General features: G+C 47.7%; 2 protein-coding genes and 1 long non-coding RNA gene across 4 annotated transcripts in view; 1 reads left to right on the top strand and 2 right to left on the bottom strand.

The window, feature by feature from the left end:
• The window catches only part of PXN (paxillin), a 43,896-nt gene extending 43,406 nt beyond the window's left edge, over nucleotides 1-490 (bottom strand). The window contains exon 1 of the mRNA XM_017744719.1: nucleotides 442-490. Within this exon, the coding sequence (XP_017600208.1) occupies nucleotides 442-475 (34 nt within the window). The 5' untranslated portion in view covers nucleotides 476-490. The remainder of the gene's footprint in view (nucleotides 1-441) is intronic.
• A 627-nt stretch (nucleotides 491-1,117) lies between these two features.
• LOC108449194 lies at nucleotides 1,118-6,334 on the bottom strand. Its single transcript, XR_001865330.1, has 4 exons — nucleotides 6,254-6,334; nucleotides 5,516-5,677; nucleotides 3,559-3,675; nucleotides 1,118-2,702 (listed from the first exon to the last, which is right to left on the bottom strand). It is a non-coding gene; the product is annotated as an uncharacterized LOC108449194 (long non-coding RNA).
• Nucleotides 6,335-6,430: 96 nt separating this feature from the next.
• Nucleotides 6,431-10,161, top strand: part of SIRT4 (sirtuin 4) — an 8,089-nt gene continuing 4,358 nt past the window's right edge. The window contains exons 1-3 of one of the 2 annotated variants that reach the window (XM_017744723.1): nucleotides 6,431-6,488; nucleotides 8,685-9,190; nucleotides 9,836-10,130. In XM_017744723.1, coding sequence (XP_017600212.1) covers nucleotides 8,691-9,190; nucleotides 9,836-10,130 — 795 coding nt within the window. In that variant the 5' untranslated portion in view covers nucleotides 6,431-6,488; nucleotides 8,685-8,690. Of the gene's footprint in view, nucleotides 6,743-8,684; nucleotides 9,191-9,835; nucleotides 10,131-10,161 lie in introns of both variants that reach the window. The other variant, XM_017744722.1, reaches the window with a different exon arrangement.

The following is a 10,161-nucleotide window of genomic DNA, read 5'->3' as shown; positions in this document are numbered from 1 at the left end:
AAAACCCCCAGAGAAAGGTCGGGCGAGGCAGCAGCTCCCAGAGCCCCCACCCGTCCGCCCGCCCGCGGGGCTCTGACCCCGGGGCGAAGCCTGTCCTGCCGCAGAGGAGCCGTCCCGCTCTCCTGCGGCCCCACGCGCATCAGAGACTGAGCAGGAACACGACACGAACCCTTGCACTGTTCACTGGAGGAGCAGGACCCTTTCCCAGAGGAACGTCCTCCGGGGGCAGTGATGCAGCCGCGCCGGGCTTGGTGGGTGCTGCGGTAGGGTTGTGCCCCAAAACCTTCAAACAAACATTTGAGCCCCAGCTAATTTACCCCATCCCAGGGAAGCTGGGCGGCGGAAACCTTTCCTGAACAATTTTCCACAAGCTGTGGCCACCATAAAGGAAAGTCATCAGCCACTTCTCCTTTGCTGTGTTCAAAGACCGTAACAGCCCACCTGGATTTCTCATGTGATGATCTTGAACCATCATTTCCCACTGGCTTTTCCTTTGAAACCTCCATCAAACAACACCCCAAGGCAGCAAGGTCCTTGCTTCGTCCGAGCCACAGCACAGCTCCACCCTCATCAGAGATACCGTTTCCCATGGCACTTCAGCCAAGTTGACATGGCAGTAAATGCAGTAGTTTAGCCCAAATGTTCATCTCCTAATCTGATGAGAGATGTACCAAAAAATATCAGTGTGGAAACTGCTGAGGATCCAGGAAACATGACTCTTGTAGCTCTTCTCCTTACAAAATTACTACCAAGTCAGAGAATGTTCCCAGAGCTGAACAGCACACGTCCTGCTGTTGAGCTGAGATTACAGGATTGTATTTTCATAAAACAGAGGCCATGAGGTCAGCTGTGAGCAATCTCCAATGCTGTATTTTTCACTCTCTGGGCACAAACATGCCCAGTTTCCCCTGCTAGCACAAGTCAGTCATCATTATTTCCTGTGTTAAGTCATGCTTTAATGGGAATTATCGCTAGGGGGTCAGGGAAATATCTCCTCCCTCATCCCAGCCAATGCTTACAAATAGTCAACAAACTCCAAGAAATTCATTACAGCTTTTACTCCAAATACAGGACTTGTCAGAAAATAACATCCTTACCAAGATCTAAGTATAACACAAATATAAGCAAAGACTTTCATTGCATGCTTCACCATCCATGCCAAAGATCTCACCTGACATCCCCCTTGCTGGTCTCCCTCAGCAAAATGTAAAACATTATTTGGAGGGATTGTTAAATTTTCTCAAAATCCATCACTGGCTGTACAGTGACAGCTTCAGGATGTGTGTCCCCAGGTGGAGCAACATAAACCACTAGCACTGACTGGTCACAGAGCAGACCTAAGGTCATCAGAAGCATGTCCTTTCCTGGGGTCTGTATGTTTCCTCCAGCAACATGTGACAGGCATGTGCCTCAGCTTGGGTTGTATTTTTACCTCTGCATAAATAAAGTGCCTAGTGTGCTCTGTTCATATTATAGCCTGGTATGCAGGGGGTTTTTTTCAGCTTCCTACAGTGTTCTTTGGGAGTCTGGAAGTGAGTGCCAATCAAGAAAGCAGTTTCTATTGTGTCTCAGGGCTGAAATTAAGCTGTCATAGTACCAGTTAGGGTTGCACCCACAAGAAATGGGTTGTGTCCAAGCTGCTCAGTGTTAAAAACAAAAATAAAGTCATTGCTTCTAAAGCTTTGCCTGTGGCTTCAGCACTGCTTTGAAAGGGTTGGTGAGGTGGGAAGGCAGGGCTGTCCCATGAATGATACTATCCTCTAGTCATACTGCTTTTAAAATCAACCTGCTCATAGCCAGGTGCTGTTCATAACTGAATTCTTCACACACTGACATTTTTTACTTAAAATTGCCAGTCCCTAACCCTCCCATGAGAGCTGAAGGAGTAGGGGCAGGTTTAAACCCCAACTGCCAAGACAACTACTCAGTGGTGAGGGCTCAAGCTAAACTCACCCAAGCAATGCTCACCCTGTCCTTCCCAATGCCTTGAACTCCTGTTTCCTCATCATCTACCTGCTCTCTGCCTCAGACTCTCACTGACTCATGAACATCTCCTTGCTGATAGAAACACAGGCCTTCCTCTTACACTGTGCCCTGTGACTGAGATACATTACGGTTTACCCTTGTCTTTCACAGAAGGTGTTAACAAGAAGTTACCACCCCCATTTGCAGATGGGAAACAGGGCTGGGAACTGGAAATGAAGTCAGACAGTGAGTCAACATCCACAAAATCTTGGACTTTAGGGCTTCCTGTCTCCACACAATCCGTGTTCAGAGTATTTTTGACTCCACACAACCTGTGTCCAGAGTACTTGCTCAAGACATCTTTCCCTCTTGTCGAAGCATCGTTTACCAGTAACAGACCGGCTCCCTCAAAGGGCAGCTTAACCCAGTGACCACACATGGGAGCCTCAGAGTAGGTGGATTAACTGTCCACCTGCTCCTGTAATTTCAGACTGGCTGCCAAACAGAGCAGTGATCCAAGCTCATTTCATAGTACCACCAAAGAAAAGCATCATTATTTGCAATCTATGTCAGAGAAGAGATATAAAGCTACACTGGCTCATAAGGCATGTTTAGAACTTACCTGCGCACTTTCCAGAGAGTGACTTGAAACTGCAGAACAAGGACAATGCCTTCACTGCAGTGTGTGCCCTCTGTGCTGTGCCACATGAACATCATGCAAGGAGATTTAGCTCTTTCTTCAGGAGAATGCAAGAAAAAAAAATTCTATCAGAGCTTTAGGGTTCAGGAAACAGCAGTAAATCACAACATGCAACTTCCCCGTTTGAGGTCCACCTTCACACCTGTTTAAAGGATCTATTACAGCAAAACAAACAAACTTGGTTTCTGACATAAGATGTAGGACATGACTTTGCAATGCAGATTGAAAGCACCACACCAGGGCATTATCACAGACAATTCTGCCAGCAAAGATGAGAAACAATCAAATGAATAAACCCAATATTTATCAACACAGAAACAATAAATTACCTGAAGTGTATGACTCACTGCAAACTGCATATGACTTTGCTATTTACCCGTGTGGCTTGTTCTGCCAAAGGGTAATGGCATCCCTATGCTTCAGGTTTTGATTTCAATTGATATTGCTGGCAGTAGGAACAAATGGGGGGACGAAGGCAATCTATGAGGTTTCACTGTCACTCTTGGTCACTGTTATGTATAATACCCCAGCATGGCTGAATGTTACCAAAAAAAAAAAAAAAAAAGAAAAGAAGAAATCATTAAGAGGAAACACTAATGTTCACTACAAAGTTTTTTACTCTACGGAAGTTTAAACCAGCTGCCCAGATCAGGGTTTTACTGGCAGGGCAGGAGCATCCGGATGGCACACGTGGATCTGATTCTCTGCCCACATGGAGAAAGTCAGAGGCAACCTGTCAGCAGCATAAGGTACATCTCATTCATACAGCTTGCAGTTGCAGTAGAGCCTCAGCGGAGCTGGTGTGCACTGGTCATTAGTCTCCCTCCATAGGGTCTGCTTAGCTATTAAATAAGACAACTGCTGCAAATTAGGAAGGGATGGGGTTTACTTACATAATAGGATTTGACACCAGCAGCTGCTTTTTCCGGAGTAAAGTTTTGTGATTTCTTTGACAATAAGGAGCCTTTTTCTATTGTTTTGGGGTTTTTTTCTTCAAGTGGTGCCAATGGCTATACATAAAGAAATGAACACAAAATGGAGTTTACAGTATTTACACTAAGTGTTCCCTAATAGGTTTTCGAGGACTTCTGTAGCTAGGGAAGCACGATTCAGACTTTCACTCCCCCCCCCGCAACCTCCTCACTGCCTGTTGAGAGGCTGAGCTCTTCTAAGGATCCTGCTCAAAAAGAGCTACTCGAGAAACCTTTCTCCAGCACCTAAGCCCCACCACTTGCATTTTCACTGACCGACTCCTTTTTCAGCAGCTTTGAGAGAAAAAGGAGGAGATTTTTATGCAAAAGCTCCCACATTTTATTAAACCGCGTTTTCGGCGGCAGCAGACGCTGGCAGCAGACGCTGGCAGCGGTAAATAGTCAAAAGCCGTCTAACGCTTTGTAATGAACCTCTGCAGGCGTCGCGCAGAGCTTCATAACAAAACTAAACTGTGAATGCTATCGATACTACTGCAACGAACCTATTCTTTTACCAAAACATTCAGTCTCCGTAGAGACTGTCAAAAATTGCCAATGCCGACTATATTTCAAGTCGTCATGGCGGGGTATTGGGAAAAGTTTTCAATTAGCAATAATCGCGCCTCGGATTAACCTCATTGGCTACGATACTGCCACTGCGCAAAGCTGACGCCCAACTTTCCGTCGCCGCCGCCACTCGCCCCGGGGCTGCTGCCTAGCTCGGGGTGAGTCCTCGCGTTTAGTCGGCTCCTCCCTGTGCTCCCCCAGCAGTGCCCCTTGCCCGCCCCGCGCTCCCCGTGCCCCACCGGGACCAGGGCGCTCCGTTCTGCCTCCGTTCTGGGCCCCCGTTAGACCCGCGAAGGCTGCTGGGAGGGAATATGCAAAGTAAGCGCGACGTCACTGAGGCCAGCCCCGCGCGGAACGAGGGGGGGCCCTCCGCCCCCGCGCACCCTCAGGGCATCCCCGCCCGCGCACCGCCAGGCCGTGAGCTCCAGCCAGCCCGGAGCGGCCACCGCCATCGGTGTGCCCCATCCCAGTACGAGTCTTTCCCCAGCATCCCCACTACCTGCTCCAGCGAAAGACGGTTTAATAAATTGAGCGCGCTTTTAGATAATGAGTTTAGTTCCTGTCTTTTTCTTTCAGAGGTGCTGATGGAGGAATGGATCAGTGCAATTAGAAGCGGAGCAATCTAGGTACGAGAGAGCCCCCCCACCTGAGAACACAACCTCCAAAAACAGAACACCTCTCATTGTTCTTATGCGTATCTGTCTTTTAACCACAACAAAACCCGCCCGTAGAAAGGCTCTCAAAAATTGCCAATGTCGACTGTATTTCAAGCCGTCATGGCGGAATATTGGGAAAAGTTTTCAACTAGCAATAACCGCGCCTCGGATCAACCTCACTGGCTACGATACTGCCTCTGCGCAAAGCTACTAACAGCCTCCCCCCTCCCGGGCCCACGGCCGCCGCGCCCCCGCAACTGTTAGAGCGTGTGGGCACGATCTCGCTGGCGCCCGTCCGAGCCCCCTCCCCACAGCCTGCGCAACGCTGGGGCGGCCAGGAATGGACCGGCAGGCAACGGAGGAATGGACCGGGAGACGGTGGCACCACCGGGACCCGCGGAGGTTGCCGGGAGGGCACTATGGTAATGAGCGTCAGGGAAGGCGCTGCTCCAGCCGGGGACATTGGCCCAAAATCCCGGAAGGGAGCGCACGGAACGGGGGGGTGGAGGGGCACTCTCGGGGAGTACCAGGGAGAAACGGGGTCTGGGGGTGCCACCTGCCCTCACCACCCTGGTGCAAAGCAAAGTCATCACCCAACAGTTTAAAACACGTTTAAACTCCTAAAGTATAAATCACTGAAAGTAATTTAGACTCACGAAGCTGCCAAAAAGAGGGTTGCATTCCACACCTCTGCCCAGGGGCAGAAGGACAGGCAGGGTGGCACTGCACACCGAGCGAGCAGGATACGCTTCTTCCTTGTGATCACAAAATTACGCACTGTTACACAGAGGCTCGGGCTCACCTGGGCTTTGAAATAACTGTAAGAGACAAGAAAAATGGATTAAAACTTTTGCAATGTTTTGAACTGTTTAGCAAGAGTTCTTTGGTGAATGCATTTAAAAAGCAGTCCAAATGTTTAAAAGAGCCCATTGTCTGTAAGACAGCTGAGCATCCAGTGCACCAGGCTGCTACCTTGGAGCAGTCTGGCCTTTCTCAATTTATTTGTTCCTCAGAAAAATAAGTCTCATTTGAATAAAAACAAACAAAACCCAAACCCAAATGCAAATTCCTTATTGCCAGGCAAACTGTACAAATTACCAGGTGATTATTGAGACTGAAACCCGCACAAATCAGAGAGGCATGATCGGTTCCAGCCAGAGTGCAGAGTCGGCAGCAGACAGGTTGGCACTGCCCCAATTCCCCAGCTAGAAGAGATGCCTTTAGCACCCCTCAGTGGATTTTTCTTCCATTATTTTAGTCACATTTTAAGCCTAAAACCTGTTAGTATCAGTTAAAAGAAAATGCATCTTTTATACGGACAAACATCTACAATGCATTTTATCAATGCTATCACATGCATTTGTATCAAATTAAATCGGATTTTAATCTTATACGTTTCCGTGAGGGCTGTTACGAAGTTCTCAGCGTTTTCAAGTTGACTCAGCTGTTAGGATGTTGGGAACACTTTCGCTGCCACTCTCCCCTCTAAACCCGCGCCTTGACGCATGGGAATTGTAGTCTTTGTGCTTAGGGCTTGTTCTTCCCCCGTGAACTACATTTCCCAGAGGGCTCCCCTTCCGGCAGGCCAGCCTTATCCTTCCGCGGCCAGGCACGGCAGCACCATGAAAGGTGAGTTTTCAGCGTTATTCACCGTATCTCTCTTATTTCATTAGACGGGTTCGGTTCGACTGTCACCGATAATGCTCCGCCATTATCACAGCACAAGAGACACGTGGGAAGATGACGTGGGAGTCCGTTTGGATTTGTGGCCTGTAGCCGTTTGTAGGATCCTGTTTATCTTCTACCTTAATCTTGCCTGATCTTTTTCTGTGGAGCATCTTGGGTGTGTGCTAAAAACAAACTCTAGCCTCAGATCTCCGTAGGTACGTTTAAAGAGTTTCACTTACTATTTACAGTAATTTTTTTTTTTTAAATCTGAGCACAGCTTTGTATTTGACGGGTAATATTCTGTCCTTTAATTTTCTCTCTTTCATAGTCCTTACCTGGTTCACAGCAGCTTTCAAATGTACCTGTAATTTTTGATTTTTCTCTCCTGTGGGCCAAGCCCTATTACATTTCCATTACATTTCCCCTCTGAACATTTCCTTCTGAGAGATCTTTTGATGATAAGGAGCAGGAATTAAGAGTTTTCATCAGTGAAAGCAATTTAATTACCATCAAACTGGCTTAAGAGTCTGTGGGGACCATCATGACACAAGTTGCTCTCAAAGCAAATTAGTTTATCGGGAGACTTTGTCCCTTCCAATTAATTCATATTGGAAATTAAACCTCTTCAGAGAGAACGCCCAAGACAACTCCTGCTAAACAGCAAAACAAAGCGAAAATCATTGCAAACAGAATCACTGCTTAGATACAAAAAGTAATTCAGACTATGGAGTCTGTCCAATCTTCCCTGCATTTCAACTGATGATGACAAAAAGCCTTGAGAACTGAAGACTATCTGAGCCAAATCTACTCTTTGCCACTAGCATGAATTTAGAATCACAATACTTAGAGCTGAACACCTAAACCTCAGATGTATCTAAGCCCCCAGTTGCCCCCAAGTACTAGGTCTTACAGTAAATGGAGCAATATTTAAATACATCTGAAGTTTAGGTGTTCAGGAGATCGTCCCCTTTTATCAGTAAATAAAATTCTTCCTCCATCTTCCACATCTTGTACAAGCCCCCTTGCTTAGGGAGATTTAAGGAGGCAGAAATACCAGTCAGTTCTCAGGACCATTGCTTTCAAAGCTTTTTGTACATTGTTTGCAAAACCATAGAGAGGCCCAGAAAAAATAATTCTAAAATAGTGAAATAGAGAAAGAACTGCAGACTGCTAGAAAGCCCAAACAAAATCAAAGTCCAAGCCCATCCACTTGTGTCTCAACAGGTCCTGCACACAATTCCAGGCTACTTAATGAGCAAAGCCATCCTGCCCATCCCCAGCAGGGCATGTCATTCCTCCCTTAAAGCAGAGTATCCCTCCCATTCCTACCTGCCAGGCAGTTCCTTCTACCCCTCCCCCCCCCACCACTTTTAATGATCTGTTCTCTCTCAGAAAGCCCCTGTTGTGGAAGCAAAGCAGTACCTCTCCATCTCCCCACTGACTCTGGGGAGGTGGCACCCACAAAAGAGGAGGTGCCAGAGGCACTGAGACAGTGTAGACAGTGCCCTCATCATCTTCAGTCCCATTTCAAGGCCTGTTCTGCACCAGGCCTTTGTAAAGAAAAAAAAACCAAAAAAAACCCCAACCAAAACACACCACACAGGAGTAACTCCAGTCAAGGCCTTTGTCAGGAAAAAATAATATTTCAAAGTTGTTTTTCTCTCCGTTCCTACAACATATGTAAAGGATGGGGTAAATAAAAAAGACCGATTTGGAGCAGGCAGAATCTTAAAAATACAGAGCAAGGCTCTCTTCTGAGGAGAAACCAGCCAGTGCCTTTGGGGTGAGGTGCTTGGCCTTCCTGCCATTTCCTTTCTGGCCCACTACATATACCTGGGAAAGGCTTTGCATGCACAGGTCTTTCTGGGCTCTTTACAAGTCCTCTTAGGCACTCATCCTTTACACCAGGATAGAACAGCAGGAACCCTGCAAGTCAGGGTTGTTAACTTTGTGCTCAGTGTTCCCCTCTGCCAAAGGAACATACTGTCCTTGGATGGTGGGCTTTAGTTAATGTTTCCAAAATAATTTGGTTTTTTACCAAAAAGAGAGCAAAGAATACTTATCAGCATAATTTTCTAGAGAATTCCAAGAAAATGGCATTAAGGACATGCTTTTTACTTTCTTTTACCTGCCATGTGTTCTGTTCTTGCCTTTTAGCTGAACATGTTCTCTGCCAGGAAGTGTTCTGGAGTTTTCAGAGCCATCAGACTGCATCATTTCAGATCCCATTCTGTATCCAGAGCCTTTCCAAACCTGACTTTCGTGCCAGCCTGTCTTCCCCCAGATCCCGTGGAAGTGGAGGAGCTGCAGCGCTTTGTTTCTAACTCCAAGAGGCTGTTTGTAATGACTGGAGCTGGAATCTCGACTGAGTCAGGGATCCCAGATTACCGCTCTGAGGGTGTTGGGCTCTACGCCAGGACAGACAGACGGCCCGTCCAGCACGCCGAGTTCATCCGCAGTGCCAGTGCCCGGCAGCGCTACTGGGCAAGGAACTTTGTGGGCTGGCCCCAGTTCTCCTCACACCAGCCAAACAAGGCACACCTGGTACTAAGAGACTGGGAGAAGCTGGGCAAGCTTCACTGGCTGGTGACCCAGAACGTGGATGCCCTTCACACCAAAGCTGGGAGCCAGCGCATGACGGAGCTGCACGGCTGCACACACAGGTACAGCTGCTGGCACAGGGGGGTTGGTCAGTGGGTGACTGACAGGCAGCTGCAGTGTCAGCTGCTGAGAAAGGAGGCAAAATGTCCATGCTGTGTTCCTGGAGATGACACGCACAAACGTGGTATTGGGCTGGGGTGGAGGAAAAGATCACAACTCAGCGCTGTTCAGAGCACGGTATTTAAGAAACATGACCCCCACTCCATTTTTGGGAAGCATTATTTGGATCAGTTTCCTTGAAGCCTGCATCCATTTCCCCTTTCCTTGGTACAGTGAATGTCCTCTTAGTAAAGAGAACAAGGGGATCATGAGGATGCAAGGATTATCCACCTTAAGAAGAGTGGATAGTGCCAGAATTGCATGGGATGCATGGACTGGAGAAGGGCCATCTACAGCCTGGCTGGGATCATCCAAAATTTCCAGATGTAAAAGCACATGCTGAGAGAGGATGTACAGCAGGACTCAAAGCACTTCCTCTAGAGCATTCCTACAAAGCAACAATCAGAGGCAGAAAGACATCTCCTTGACCTGTACTATTTGGTAAATAAATTTGGAAAATCATTACAGGCCTCCTAAGGAACGAGGTAGAGTCTCCAGATCCTCAGCTGACACGAAACTCTCCATTAAGACTTTGCTCTGAATTTCAGGGTTTTCTGCTTGGCCTGTGGAGACCGAATCTTGCGTTCTGAGCTCCAGGAGCACTTTGAAACTCTGAATCCTACTTGGAAGGCTGAAGCGTTTGGTGTGGCTCCTGATGGGGATGTCTTCCTGACGGACGAGCAGGTGCACAATTTCGAAGTCCCAGCCTGCCGTAAATGTGGTGGAATCCTGAAGCCTGATGTGACCTTCTTTGGAGACACAGTGAGCCAGGAAAAAGTCCGTTTTGTACACCGACGCCTGGCAGAATCAGACTCCATGCTGGTAGCAGGATCCTCTATGCAGGTAAGTAGGTCTGCCTCCCAAACTGCATTCC

Source organism: Corvus brachyrhynchos, unplaced genomic scaffold (genome assembly GCF_000691975.1).
Source record: "Corvus brachyrhynchos isolate BGI_N302 unplaced genomic scaffold, ASM69197v1 scaffold549, whole genome shotgun sequence".
In the NCBI taxonomy this organism is placed as follows: domain Eukaryota; kingdom Metazoa; phylum Chordata; class Aves; order Passeriformes; family Corvidae; genus Corvus; species Corvus brachyrhynchos.
Note: the sequence above shows the minus strand (reverse complement) of the source record. Positions and strands in the feature narration are given on the sequence as shown.